This window comes from Coturnix japonica, unplaced genomic scaffold, assembly GCF_054131305.1.
Source record: "Coturnix japonica strain WE unplaced genomic scaffold, WE-NBRP24 Scf139, whole genome shotgun sequence".
Lineage (NCBI taxonomy): Eukaryota > Metazoa > Chordata > Aves > Galliformes > Phasianidae > Coturnix > Coturnix japonica.
The window spans coordinates 92,412-107,766 of record NW_028189042.1 but is presented as its reverse complement, the minus strand read 5'-3'; the positions used below and the strand labels follow the sequence as shown (position 1 = coordinate 107,766).

The following is a 15,355-nucleotide window of genomic DNA, read 5'->3' as shown; positions in this document are numbered from 1 at the left end:
TAGGGTTATATAGGGGATATAGGGTTATATAGGGGATATAGGGTTATATAGGGGATATAGGGTTATATAGGGGATATGGGGTTATTGTTATGGGGTTATGGGATTATGGGGCTTTGGGGTGGGGGGATATAAGGGGTATGGGGTTATGGGGTTATTATGGGGTTATAGGGTTATTATGGGGTTATATAGGGTTATTATGGGGTTATTATGGGGTTATGGGTTACTGTAGGGCCTGTGCCATGCTAATGAGGTGGGATATATGGGGTTATATGGGGTTATATAGGGGATATAGGGTTATTATGGGGTTATATAGGGGATATAGGGTCATATAGGGTTATTATGGGGTTATGGGGTTATGGGGTTATAGGGGATATAGGGTTATAGGGGATATAGGGTATGGGGAGACCACAACGTGCAGGGCCTGTACCATGCTATTGAGGTGGGGTATAGGGTTATATGGGGTTATATAGGGGATATAGGGTCATATAGGGTTATATAGGGGATACAGGGTCATATAGGGTTATATAGGGGATACAGGGTCATATAGGGTTATATAGGGGATATAGGGTCATATAGGGTTATATAGGGGATATAGGGTCATATAGGGTTATATAGGGGATACAGGGTCATATAGGGTTATTATGGGGTTATGGGGTTATTATGGGGTTATGGGTTACTGCAGGGCCTGTACCATGCTAATGAGGTGGGATATATAGGGTTATATGGGGGATATAGGGTTATAGGGTCATATAGGGTCATATAGGGTTATTATGGGGTTATGGGGTTATTATGGGGTTATTATGGGGTTATTATGGGGTTATGGGTTACTGCAGGGCCTCTGCCATGCTAATGAGGTGGGATATAGGGTTATATAGGGTTATATAGGGGATATATGGGGTCATATAGGGTTATATAGGGGATATATGGGGTTATATAGGGTTATATAGGGTCATATAGGGTTATATAGGGGATATATGGGGTTATATAGGGTTATATAGGGGATATATGGGGTTATATAGGGTTATATAGGGGATATATGGGGTTATATAGGGTTATATAGGGGATATATGGGGTTATATAGGGTTATATAGAGGATATATGGGGTTATATAGGGTTATATAGGGGATATGGGGTTATTATGGGGTTATTATGGGGTAATGGGTTACTGTAGGGCCTGTACCATGTTATTGAGGTGGGGTATATGGGGTTATATGGGGTTATATGGGGTTATATAGGGTTATAGGGGATATAGGGTTATAGGGGTTATAGGGTTATTATGGGGTTATTATGGGGTTATGGGGTTATATAGGGTTATAGGGTTATTATGGGGTTATTATGGGGTTATATGGGGTTATATAGGGTTATTATGGGGTTATGGGGTTATTATGGGGTTATGGGGTTATTATGGGGTTATATAGGGTTATTATGGGGTTATATGGGGTTATTATGGGGTCATATAGGGTTATATGGGGTTATATAGGGTTATTATGGGGTTATATAGGGTTATATGGGGTCATATAGGGTTATTATGGGGTTATGGGTTACTGCAGGGCCTGTACAATGCTAATGAGGTGGGGATATATAGGGTTATATGGGGTTATATAGGGGATATAGGGTCATATAGGGTTATAGGGTCATATAGGGTTATATGGGGTTATGGGTTACTGTAGGGCCTGTGCCATGCTAATGAGGTGGGTTATGGGGTTATATGGGGTTATTATGGGGTTATAGGGTTATATGGGGTTATATAGGGTTATAGGGTTATATGGGGTTATATAGGGTTATAGGGTTATATGGGGTTATATAGGGTTATAGGGTTATGATGGGGTTATGATGGGGTTATGATGGGGTTATGATGGGGTTATGATGGGGTTATTATGGGGTTATTATGGGGTTATTATGGGGTTATTATGGGGTTATGGGGTTATAGGGGATATAGGGTTATAGGGGATATAGGGTTATAAGGGATATAGGGTATGGGGAAACAACGACCTACAGGGCCTGTACCATGCTAATGAGGTGGGGATATATGGGGTTATATAGGGTTATATAGGGGATATAGGGTTATTATGGGGTCATATAGGGTTATTATGGGGTTATGGGGTTATAGGGGATATAGGGTTATTATGGGGTTATTATGGGGTTATTATGGGGTTATTATGGGGTTATGGGGAAACAACGACCTGCAGGGCCTGTGCCATGCTAATGAGGTGGGACATATGGGGTTATATAGGGTTATATAGGGGATATAGGGGATATAGGGTTATAGGGTTATATAGGGGATATAGGGTTATATAGGGTTATAGGGGATATAGGGTTATTGTGGGGTTATTATGGGGTTATTATGGAGTTATGGGTTACTGCAGGGCCTGTACCATGTTAATGAGGTGGGATATATAGGGTTATATGGGGGATATAGGGGATATAGGGTTATTATGGGGTTATAGGGTTATGGGTTATGGGGTTATTATGGGGTTATAGGGTTATATAGGGTTATAGGGTCATATAGGGGATATAGGGTTATTATGGGGTTATGGGGTTATGGGGTTATTATTGGGTTATTATGGGGTTATTATGGGGTTACGGGGTTATTATGGGGTTATAGGGTTATTATGGGGTTATTATGGGGTTATGGGGTAACAACGACCTGCAGGGCCTGTACAATGCTAATGAGGTGGGGATATATAGGGTTATATGGGGGATATAGGGTTATAGGGTTATAGGGGATATAGGGTTATAGGGTTATAGGGGATATAGGGTTATAGGGTTATAGGGGATATAGGGTTATAGGGTTATTATGGGGTTATGGGGTTATAGGGGATATGGGGTATGGGGAAACAACGACCTGCAGGGCCTGTACCATGCTAATGAGGTGGGATATAGGGTTATATAGGGGATATAGGGTTATATAGGGTTATATAGGGTTATAGGGTCATATAGGGGATATGGGGTTATTATGGGGTTATGGGGTGGGGGCATATAGGGTTATGGGGTTATGGGGTTATGGGGGGGGGTGATATAGGGGGTATGGGGTATGGGGTTATGGGGGGGTTATGGGGTTATGGGGGTATGGGGTGGAGGGATATAGGGGGTATTTGGTTATGGGGTTATAGGGGGTTATGGGGTCTGGGGGGGTTATGGGGTGGTTATGGTGTATTTGGGGGGGGGTTATAGGGTGGGGGGTTATGGGGTGGTTATGGGGTTATTGGGTGGGGGGGGTTATGGGGTGGTTATGGGGTTATTGGGTGGGGGGGGTTATGGGGTGGTTATGGGGTTATGGGGGGGTTATGGTGTATTAGGGGGGGGTTATAGGGTGGGGGGGTTTTGGGGTGGTTATGGGGTTATGGGGGGGTTATGGGGATATGGGGGATTATGGGGGGGTGATATAGGGGGTATGGGGGGGGTTATGGGGTTATAGGGTGGTTATGGGGTTGGGGGGGAATGAAGTGGTTTGGGGACATGGGGGGATATAGGGGGTATGGGGGGGTTATGGGGGGGAATGGGGGCTATGGGGAAGGGGGGGGTTATGGGGTGGGGGGCGTTATAGGGTGGGGTGGGGGTGGATGGGAGGGTTATAGAGTTATGGGGTGGAGGGGGATATGGGGGGGTTATAGGGTAGGGGGTGTTATGGGGTTGGGGGTAGGGTTATGGGGTGGGGGGTTAATGGAGTGGGGGGGTTATGGGGTGGGTGTGGTTATGGGGTGGGGGGGTTGGATGTACTAATGGTTCCCCTTTTTTCCCCCCCCCAACCCATTAACCCCCCCCCAAATCCCACTGAACCCATAACCCACCCCACATCCCACCCCATAACCTGCCCCATAACCCACCCCATAACCCCACCCCATAACCCACCCCATAACCCACCCTATAATCCTATAACCCACCCCATAACCCACCCTATAACCCACCCCATAACCCCTATAACCCACCCTATAACCCACCCCATAACCCCATAACCCCCATAACCCCATAACCCCATAACCCCATAACCCCATAACCCTATAACCCACCCCATAACCCCATAACCCCATAACCCCATAACCCCATAACCCTATAACCCCATAACCCCATAACCCCATAACCCCATAACCCCATAACCCCATAACCCATAACCCCATAACCCCATAACCCCATATCCCACCCCATAACCCCATAACCCCATAACCCCATAACCCCATAACCCCATAACCCATAACCCCATAACCCCATAACCCCATAACCCCATATCCCACCCCATAACCCCATAACCCCATAACCCCATAACCCCATAACCCCATAACCCCATAACCCACCCCATAATCCCATAACCCACCCCACAACCCTATAACCCCATAACCCCGTATCCCATAACCCTATATCCCACCCCATAACCCACCCCATAACCCCATAACCCCATAACCCTATAACCCCACATCCCATAACCCCATATCCCATATCCTATAACCCCATAACCCTATAACCCACCCCATAACCCCATATCCCATAACCCCATAACCCCCATAACCCCAAAACCCCATAACCCCATAACCCCATATCTCACCCCATATCCCACCCCATAACCCCATAACCCCATAACCCACCCCATAACCCCATAACCCCATAACCCACCCCATAACCCTATAACCCACCATATAACCCACCCCATAACCCCATAACCCCATAACCCACCCTATATCCCACCCCATATCCCATAACCCCATAACCCCATAACCCTATAACCCCATAACCCCATAACCCCACATCCCATAACCCCATATCCCATATCCCATAACCCCATACCCCGCCCCACACCCCGCCCCATAGAGGCACGTTCTATCAGGGCTATCGCTGCTCCCGTTGCCGGGCGCCGGCTCATAAGGAATGTCTGGGCAGGGTGGGCAGCTGTGGGGCCGGTGAGTTATAGGGCCGCTATGGGGCGGGTATAGGGCGGGTATAGGGCGGGTATAGGGCGGGTATAGGGCCGGTGAGTTATAGGGCCGCTATGGGGCCGCTATAGGGCCGGTATAGGGCCGGTATAGGGCCGGTATAGGGCGGGTATAGGGCGGGTATAGGGCGGGTATAGGGCGGGTATAGGGCGGGTATAGGGCCGGTGAGTTATAGGGCCGCTATAGGGCCGCTATAGGGCGGGTATAGGGCCGGTATAGGGCGGGTATAGGGCCGGTGAGTTATAGGGCCGCTATAGGGCGGGTATAGGGCCGGTATAGGGCGGGTATAGGGCCGGTGAGTTATAGGGCCGCTATAGGGCTGCTATAGGGCGGGTATAGGGCCGGTATAGGGCGGGTATAGGGCCGGTGAGTTATAGGGCCGCTATAGGGCGGGTATAGGGCCGGTATAGGGCGGGTATAGGGCCGGTGAGTTATAGGGCCGCTATAGGGCTGCTATAGGGCGGGTATAGGGCGGGTATAGGGCCAGTGAGTTATAGGGCCGCTATGGGGCCGCTATAGGGCGGGTATAGGGCGGGTATAGGGCGGGTATAGGGCGGGTATAGGGCCAGTGAGTTATAGGGCCGCTATAGGGCCACTATAGGGCCGCTATAGGGCGGGTATAGGGCGGGTATAGGGCCGCTATAGGGCGGGTATAGGGGCGGTGAGTTATAGGGCCGCTATAGGGCGGGTATAGGGGCGGTATAGGGTTATGGGGTGGGTTATAGGGTGGGGGTTATGGGGTTATAGGGTGGGTTATGGGGTGGGTTATGGGGTTATGGGGTGGGTTATGGGGTTATAGGGTGGGCTATGGGGTGGGTTATGGGGTTATAGGGTGGGTTATGGGGTTGTGGGGTGGGTTATGGGGTTATGGGGTTATAGGGTTATGGGGTGGGTTATAGGGTGGGTTATGGGGTTATGGGGTTATGGGGTTATGGGGTGGGTTATGGGGTGGGTTATGGGGTTATAGGGTGGGTTATGGGGTTATGGGGTGGGATATGGGGTTATAGGGTGGGTTATGGGGTTATAGGGTTATGGGGTGGGATATAGGGTGGGTTATGGGGTTATGGGGTGGGTTATGGGGATATGGGGTGGGTTATGGGGTGGGTTATGGGGTTATAGGGTGGGTTATGGGGTTATGGGGTTATGGGGTGGGTTATAGGGTGTGTTATAGGGTTATGGGGTGGGTTATAGGGTGGGTTATAGGGTGGGTTATGGGGTGGGTTATAGGGTGGGTTATGGGGTTATGGGGTGGGTTATAGGGTGGGTTATGGGGTTATGGGGTGGGTTATAGGGTGGGTTATGGGGTTATGGGGTGGGTTATGGGGTTATGGGGTTATGGGGTGGGTTATAGGGTGGGTTATGGGGTGGGTTATGGGGTGGGTTATGGGGTTATAGGGTGGCTTATGGGGTTATGGGGTGGGTTATGGGGTTATGGGGTGGGTTATAGTGTGGGGGTTATAGGGGGGGTTATAGGGTGGGTTATGGGGTGGGTTATGGGGTGGGGTTATAGGGGCAGTTATAGGGCCGGTATAGGGCCGCTATGGGGCGGGTATAGGGCCGGTGAGTTATAGGGCCGCTATGGGGCTGCTATAGGGCGGGTATAGGGCGGGTATAGGGCCGGTGAGTTATAGGGCCGCTATAGGGCCGGTATAGGGCCACTATAGGGCGGGTATAGGGTCGCTATAGGGCGGGTATAGGGCGGGTATAGGGCCGGTGAGTTATAGGGCCGCTATAGGGCCGCTATAGGGCGGGTATAGGGTCGCTATAGGGTCGGTATAGGGCCGCTATAGGGCCGGTATAGGGCCGGTATAGGGCCGGTATGGGGTCGGTTATGGGGTGGGTTATGGGGTGGGGTTATAGGGGCGGTTATAGGGGCTGGTATAGGGCCGGTATAGGGGCGGGTATAGGGGCGGTATAGGGCCGTTATAGGGCGGGTTATGGGGTGGGTTATGGGGTGGGGTTATAGGGGCGGTTATAGGGCCGTTATAGGGGCAGGTATAGGGCAGGTTATAGGGTCGGTTATAGGGGTGGGGATATGGGGATATGGGATATGGGGTGGGTTATGGGGTTATAGGGTGGGTTATGGGGTGGGGTTATGGGGTGGGGGGGTTAAAAGGGGTCTGGGGGGGATATGGGGTGGGTTATGGGGTTATGGGGTGGGGTTATGGGGTGGGGTTATGGGGTGGGTTATGGGGTGGGTTATAGGGCGGGGTATGGGGTAGGTTATGGGGTTATGGGGTGGGTTATGGGGTTATAGGGTGGGTTATGGGGTTATGGGGTGGGTTATGGGGTTATAGGGTGGGATATGGGGTTATGGGGTGGGATATAGGGTTATAGGGTGGGTTATGGGGTGGGTTATGGGGTTATGGGGTGGGGTATGGGGTGGGTTATAGGGTGGGTTATGGGGTTATGGGGTGGGTTATGGGGTTATAGGGTGGGTTATGGGGTGGGTTATGGGGTTATGGGGTGGGTTATAGGGTGGGTTATGGGGTTATAGGGTGGGTTATGGGGTGGGTTATGGGGTTATGGGGTGGGTTATGGGGTGGGTTATGGGGTTATAGGGTGGGTTATGGGGTTATAGGGTTATGGGGTGGGTTATGGGGTGGGTTATGGGGTTATAGGGTGGCTTATGGGGATATAGAGTGGGGTATGGGGTTATGGGGTGGGATATGGGGTTGGTTATAGGGTCGGTTATGGGGTGGGGTATGGGGTTATGGGGTGGGATATAGGGTGGATTATGGGGTGGGGTTATAGGGTGGGGGGGATTTTGGGTATGGGGTGGGTTGTGGGGTAGGTTATAGGGTGGGTTATGGGGTTATGGGGTGGGTTATGGGGTGGGTTGTGGGGTTATGGGGTGGGTTATAGGGTGGGGTTATGGGGTGGGTTATGGGGTTATGGGGTGGGGTTATGGGTTGGGTTATAGGGTGGGGATATGGGGATATGGGGTGGGTTATGGGGTTATAGGGTGGGTTATGGGGTTATGGGGTGGGTTATGGGGTTATGGGGTGGGTTATGGGGTTATAGGGTGGGTTATGGGGTTATAGGGTGGGTTATGGGGTTATGGGGTGGGTTATGGGGTTATAGGGTGGGTTATAGGCTTATGGGGTGGGTTATAGGGTTATGGGGTGGGCTATGGGGTGGGTTATAGGGTGGGGTTATGGGGTGGGTTATAGGGTGGGGTTATGGGGTGGGTTATGGGGCCAACAGCCCCCCGCCCCGTAACTAACATTCCTCTCCCTATATCAGATCCCAGCTCCGGAACCAGGAAGGTAATGGGGTCAATGGGGTTTTGGGGTCCCCTTTATGGGGTCTCAATGGGGTTTGGGGTCTCAATGGGGTTTGGGGTCCCAATGGGGCTTGGGGTCTCAATGGGGTTCTATGGGGTTCCCCTTTTAGGGTCTCAATAGGGTTTGGGGTCCCCTTATGGGGTCTCAGTGGGGTTTGGGGTCCTAATGGGGTTTGGGGTCCCCCTTTTGGGGTCTTAATGGGGTTTGGGGTCTCAATGGGGTTTGGGGTCTTAATGGGGTTTGGGGTCCTCCTTATAGGGTCTCAATGGGGTTCTATGGGGTCCCCCTTATGGGGTCCCAATGGGGTTTGGGATCTCAGTGGGGTTTGGGGTCCCCTTTATGGGGTCTTAATGGGGTTTGGGGTCCCCCTTATAGGGTCTCTATGGGGTTTGGGGTCTCAATGGGGTTTGGGGTCTTAATGGGGTTTGGGGTCTCAATGGGGTTCTATGGGGTCCCCCTTATGGGGTCTCAATGGGGTTTGGGGTCCCAATGGGGTTTGGGGTCTCAATGGGGTTTGGGGTCCCCCTTTAGGGTCTCAATGGGGTTTGGGGTCTCAATGGGGTTCTATGGGGTCCCCCTTATGGGGTCTCAATGGGGTTTTCTATGGGGTCTCAATGTGGTTCTATGGGGTCTCACTGTGTTTCTATGGGGTCTCAATGGGGTTTTCTATGGGGTCTCAATGGGGTTTGGGGTCTCAATGGGGTTTGGGGTCCCCCTTTTAGGGTCCCAATGGGGTTTGGGGTCTCAATGGGGTATTAGGTTCCCCCTTATGGGGTCTCACTGTGGTTCTATGGGGTCTCAATGGGGTTTTCTATGGGGTCTCAATGGGGTTTTCTATGGGGTCTCAATGGGGTTTGGGGTCTCAATGGGGTTTGGGGTCTCTATGGGGTTTTCTATGGGGTCTCAATGGGGTTTGGGGTCTCACTGTGGTTCTATGGGGTCTCAATGGGGTTTGGGGTCTCAATGGGGTTTTCTATGGGGTCTCAGTGGGGTTTTCTATGGGGTCTCAATGGGGTTTGGGGTCTCAATGGGGTTTGGGGTCTCAATGGGGTTTTGGGGTCTCTATGGGGTTTTCTATGGGGTCTCAATGGGGTTTGGGGTCTCAATGGGGTTTTCTATGGGGTCTCAATGGGGTTTGGGGTCTCAATGGGGTTTGGGGTCTCAATGGGGTTTTCTATGGGGTCTCAATGGGGTTTTCTATGGGGTCTCAATGGGGTTTGGGGTCTCAATGGGTTTCTATGGGGTCTCAATGGGGTTTGGGGTCTCAATGGGGTTTTCTATGGGGTCTCAATGGGTTTCTATGGGGTCTCAATGGGGTTTGGGGTCTCAATGGGGTTTTGGGGTCTCTATGGGGTTTTCTATGGGGTCTCAATGGGGTTTGGGGTCTCAATGGGGTTTTCTATGGGGTCTCAATGGGGTTTGGGGTCTCAATGGGGTTTGGGGTCTCAATGGGGTTTTCTATGGGGTCTCAATGGGGTTTTCTATGGGGTCTCAATGGGGTTTGGGGTCTCAATGGGTTTCTATGGGGTCTCAATGGGGTTTGGGGTCTCAATGGGGTTTTCTATGGGGTCTCAATGGGTTTCTATGGGGTCTCAATGGGGTTTGGGGTCTCAATGGGGTTTTGGGGTCTCTATGGGGTTTTCTATGGGGTCTCAATGGGGTTTGGGGTCTCAATGGGGTTCTATGGGGTCTCAATTGGGTTCTATGGGGTCTCAATGGGGTTTGGGGACTCAATGGGGTTTGGGGTCTCAATGGGGTTTTCTATGGGGTCTCAATGGGGTTTGGGGTCTCAGTGGGGTTTTCTATGGGGTCTCAATGGGGTTTGGGGTCTCAATGGGGTTTGGGGTCTCAATGGGGTTTGGGATCTCAATGGGGTTTGGGGTCTCAATGGGGTTTTCTATGGGGTCTCAGTGGGGTTTTCTATGGGGTCTCAATGGGGTTTGGGGTCTCAATGGGGTTTGGGGTCTCAATGGGGTTTTGGGGTCTCTATGGGGTTTTCTATGGGGTCTCAATGGGGTTTGGGGTCTCAATGGGGTTTTCTATGGGGTCTCAATGGGGTTTGGGGTCTCAATGGGGTTTGGGGTCTCAATGGGGTTTTCTATGGGGTCTCAATGGGGTTTTCTATGGGGTCTCAATGGGGTTTGGGGTCTCAATGGGTTTCTATGGGGTCTCAATGGGGTTTGGGGTCTCAATGGGGTTTTCTATGGGGTCTCAATGGGTTTCTATGGGGTCTCAATGGGGTTTGGGGTCTCAATGGGGTTTTGGGGTCTCTATGGGGTTTTCTATGGGGTCTCAATGGGGTTTGGGGTCTCAATGGGGTTTTCTATGGGGTCTCAATGGGGTTTGGGGTCTCAATGGGGTTTGGGGTCTCAATGGGGTTTTCTATGGGGTCTCAATGGGGTTTTCTATGGGGTCTCAATGGGGTTTGGGGTCTCAATGGGTTTCTATGGGGTCTCAATGGGGTTTGGGGTCTCAATGGGGTTTTCTATGGGGTCTCAATGGGTTTCTATGGGGTCTCAATGGGGTTTGGGGTCTCAATGGGGTTTTGGGGTCTCTATGGGGTTTTCTATGGGGTCTCAATGGGGTTTGGGGTCTCAATGGGGTTCTATGGGGTCTCAATTGGGTTCTATGGGGTCTCAATGGGGTTTGGGGACTCAATGGGGTTTGGGGTCTCAATGGGGTTTTCTATGGGGTCTCAATGGGGTTTGGGGTCTCAGTGGGGTTTTCTATGGGGTCTCAATGGGGTTTGGGGTCTCAATGGGGTTTTCTATGGGGTCTCAATGGGGTTTTGGGGTCTCAATGGGGTTTTCTATGGGGTCTCAATGGGGTTTGGGGTCTCAATGGGGTTTGGGGTCTCAATGGGGTTTGGGATCTCAATGGGGTTTTGGGGTCTCTATGGGGTTTTCTATGGGGTCTCAATGGGGTTTGGGGTCTCAATGGGGTTTTCTATGGGGTCTCAATGGGGTTTGGGGTCTCAATGGGGTTCTATGGGGTCTCAATTGGGTTCTATGGGGTCTCAATGGGGTTTTGGGGTCCCCCTTATGGGGTCTCAATGGGGTTTGGGGTCTCAATGGGGTTTGGGGTCTCTATGGGGTTTTCTATGGGGTCCCACAGGTGAAATCCCACAGGCCGGGCCATGACAAACAGGATCTGGGTGAGTAAAGATTTGGGGTCGGGGGGTTTATGGGGTCAAACCTTATAGGGTCGGGTTCTATGGGGTCTCATGTTGGGTTCTATGGGGTCAAACCTTATAGGGTCGGGATTTATGGGGTCACAGGTTGGGTTCTATGGGGTCAAACCTTATAGGGTCGGGATTTATGGGGTCTCATGTTGGGTTCTATGGGGTCAAACCTTATAGGGTCGGGATTTATGGGGTCTCATGTTGGGTTCTATGGGGTCAAACCTTATAGGGTCGGGATTTATGGGGTCTCATGTTGGGTTCTATGGGGTCAAACCTTATAGGGTCGGGTTCTATGGGGTCTCATGTTGGGTTCTATGGGGTTAAACCTCATAGGGTCGGGATTTATGGGGTCTCATGTTGGGTTCTATGGGGTCAAACCTTATAGGGTCGGGATTTATGGGGTCGCAGGTTGGGTTCTATGGGGTCAGACCTTATAGGGTCGGGTTCTATGGGGTCTCATGTTGGGTTCTATGGGGTCAAACCTTATAGGGTCGGGATTTATGGGGTCTCATGTTGGGTTCTATGGGGTCAAACCTTATAGGGTCGGGATTTATGGGGTCACAGGTTGGGTTCTATGGGGTCAAACCTTATAGGGTCGGGTTCTATGGGGTCTCAGGTTGGGTTCTATGGGGTCAAACCTTATAGGGTCGGGTTCTATGGGGTCTCATGTTGGGTTCAATGGGGTCAAACCTTATAGGGTCGGGATTTATGGGGTCTCATGTTGGGTTCTATGGGGTCAAACCTTATAGGGTCGGGATTTATGGGGTCTCATGTTGGGTTCTATGGGGTCAAACCTTATAGGGTCGGGATTTATGGGGTCTCATGTTGGGTTCTATGGGGTCAAACCTTATAGGGTCGGGATTTATGGGGTCTCATGTTGAGTTCTATGGGGTCAAACCTTATAGGGTCGGGATTTATGGGGTCTCATGTTGGGTTCTATGGGGTCAAACCTTATAGGGTCGGGATTTATGGGGTCACAGGTTGGGTTCTATGGGATCAAACCTTATAGGGTCGGGATTTATGGGGTCACAGGTTGGGTTCTATGGGGTCAAACCTTATAGGGTCGGGTTCTATGGGGTCTCATGTTGGGTTCTATGGGGTCAAACCTTATAGGGTCGGGTTCTATGGGGTCTCATGTTGGGTTCTATGGGGTCAAACCTTATAGGGTCGGGTTCTATGGGGTCTCATGTTGGGTTCTATGGGGTCAAACCTTATAGGGTCGGGATTTATGGGGTCTCATGTTGGGTTCTATGGGGTCAAACCTTATAGGGTCGGGATTTATGGGGTCACAGGTTGGGTTCTATGGGATCAAACCTTATAGGGTCGGGATTTATGGGGTCTCATGTTGGGTTCTATGGGGTCAAACCTTATAGGGTCGGGATTTATGGGGTCTCATGTTGGGTTCTATGGGGTCAAACCTTATAGGGTCGGGATTTATGGGGTCTCATGTTGGGTTCTATGGGGTCAAACCTTATAGGGTCGGGTTCTATGGGGTCTCATGTTGGGTTCTATGGGGTCAAACCTTATAGGGTCGGGTTCTATGGGGTCTCATGTTGGGTTCTATGGGGTTAAACCTTATAGGGTCGGGATTTATGGGGTCGCTGGTTGGGTTCTATGGGGTCAAACCTTATAGGGTCGGGTTCTATGGGGTCTCATGTTGGGTTCTATGGGGTCAAACCTTATAGGGTCGGGATTTATGGGGTCTCATGTTGGGTTCTATGGGGTCAAACCTTATAGGGTCGGGTTCTATGGGGTCAAACCTTATAGGGTCGGGATTTATGGGGTCTCATGTTGGGTTCTATGGGGTCAAACCTTATAGGGTCGGGATCTATGGGGTCTCATGTTGGGTTCTATGGGGTCAAACCTTATAGGGTCGGGTTCTATGGGGTCTCATGTTGGGTTCTATGGGGTCAAACCTTATAGGGTCGGGATCTATGGGGTCTCATGTTGGGTTCTATGGGGTCAAACCTTATAGGGTCGGGATTTATGGGGTCTCATGTTGGGTTCTATGGGGTCAAACCTTATAGGGTCGGGATTTATGGGGTCACAGGTTGGGTTCTATGGGGTCAAACCTTATAGGGTCGGGATGTATGGGGTCACAGGTTGGGTTCTATGGGGTCAAACCTTATAGGGTCGGGTTCTATGGGGTCACAGGTTGGGTTCTATGGGGTCAAACCTTATAGGGTCGGGTTCTATGGGGTCTCATGTTGGGTTCTATGGGGTCAAACCTTATAGGGTCGGGTTCTATGGGGTCTCATGTTGGGTTCTATGGGGTCAAACCTTATAGGGTCGGGTTCTATGGGGTCTCATGTTGGGTTCTATGGGGTCAAACCTTATAGGGTCGGGATTTATGGGGTCACAGGTTGGGTTCTATGGGGTCAAACCTTATAGGGTCGGGATGTATGGGGTCACAGGTTGGGTTCTATGGGGTCAAACCTTATAGGGTCGGGTTCTATGGGGTCTCATGTTGGGTTCTATGGGGTCAAACCTTATAGGGTCGGGATTTATGGGGTCTCATGTTGGGTTCTATGGGGTCAAACCTTATAGGGTCGGGATTTATGGGGTCACAGGTTGGGTTCTATGGGGTCAAACCTTATAGGGTCGGGATTTATGGGGTCTCATGTTGGGTTCTATGGGGTCAAACCTTATAGGGTCGGGTTCTATGGGGTCTCATGTTGGGTTCTATGGGGTCAAACCTTATAGGGTCGGGATTTATGGGGTCTCATGTAGGGTTCTATGGGGTCAAACCTTATAGGGTCGGGATTTATGGGGTCACAGGTTGGGTTCTATGGGGTCAAACCTTATAGGGTCGGGTTCTTTGGGGTCCCATGTTGGGTTCTATGGGGTCAAACCTTATAGGGTCGGGATTTATGGGGTCACAGGTTGGGTTCTATGGGGTCAAACCTTATAGGGTCGGGATTTATGGGGTCTCATGTTGGGTTCTATGGGGTCAAACCTTATAGGGTCGGGTTCTATGGGGTCTCATGTTGGGTTCTATGGGGTCAAACCTTATAGGGTCGGGTTCTATGGGGTCTCATGTTGGGTTCTATGGGGTCAAACCTTATAGGGTCGGGATTTATGGGGTCTCATGTAGGGTTCTATGGGGTCAAACCTTATAGGGTCGGGTTCTATAGGGTCTCATGTTGGGTTCTATGGGGTCAAACCTTATAGGGTCGGGATTTATGGGGTCTCATGTTGGGTTCTATGGGGTCAAACCTTATAGGGTCGGGTTCTATGGGGTCAAACCTTATAGGGTCGGGTTCTATGGGGTCTCATGTTGGGTTCTATGGGGTCAAACCTTATAGGGTCGGGTTCTATGGGGTCTCATGTTGGGTTCTATGGGGTCAAACCTTATAGGGTCGGGTTCTATGGGGTCACAGGTTGGGTTCTATGGGGTCAAACCTTATAGGGTCGGGATTTATGGGGTCGCTCTTTGGGTTCTATGGGGTCAAACCTTATAGGGTCGGGTTCTATGGGGTCTCATGTTGGGTTCTATGGGGTCAAACCTTATAGGGTCGGGATTTATGGGGTCTCATGTTGGGTTCTATGGGGTCAAACCTTATAGGGTCGGGTTCTATGGGGTCTCATGTTGGGTTCTATGGGGTCAAACCTTATAGGGTCGGGTTCTATGGGGTCTCATGTTGGGTTCTATGGGGTCAAACCTTATAGGGTCGGGATTTATGGGGTCTCATGTTGGGTTCTATGGGGTCAAACCTTATAGGGTCGGGATTTATGGGGTCACAGGTTGGGTTCTATGGGGTCAAACCTTATAGGGTCGGGTTCTATGGGGTCTCATGTTGGGTTCTATGGGGTCAAACCTTATAGGGTCGGGTTCTATGCGGTCTCATGTTGGGTTCTATGGGGTCAAACCTTATAGGGTCGGGATTTATGGGGTCTCATGTCGGGTTCTATGGGGTCAAACCTTATAGGGTCGGGATTTATGGGGTCTCATGTTGGGTTCT

The 15,355-nt window shown here is 50.8% G+C and overlaps 1 protein-coding gene across 13 annotated transcripts in view; it reads left to right on the top strand.

Moving 5' to 3' along the window:
- Positions 1-15,355, top strand: part of LOC146751099 (proto-oncogene vav-like) — a 79,572-nt gene that overhangs the window by 10,592 nt on the left and 53,625 nt on the right. For 8 of the 13 annotated variants that reach the window (XR_014941912.1, XR_014941911.1, XM_085535605.1 and 5 more), the window contains exons 4-6: positions 4,804-4,892; positions 8,172-8,194; positions 11,327-11,366. Coding sequence is in view for 10 of the 13 variants with exons in the window: in XM_085535605.1 (XP_085391731.1) it covers positions 4,804-4,892; positions 8,172-8,194; positions 11,327-11,366 (152 nt within the window). In the remaining 3 variants the exon portion in view is untranslated. Of the gene's footprint in view, positions 1-405; positions 440-4,803; positions 4,893-8,171; positions 8,195-11,326; positions 11,367-15,355 lie in introns of those variants that run through there. The other 5 variants (XM_085535609.1, XM_085535610.1, XM_085535611.1 and 2 more) reach the window with 4 other exon arrangements.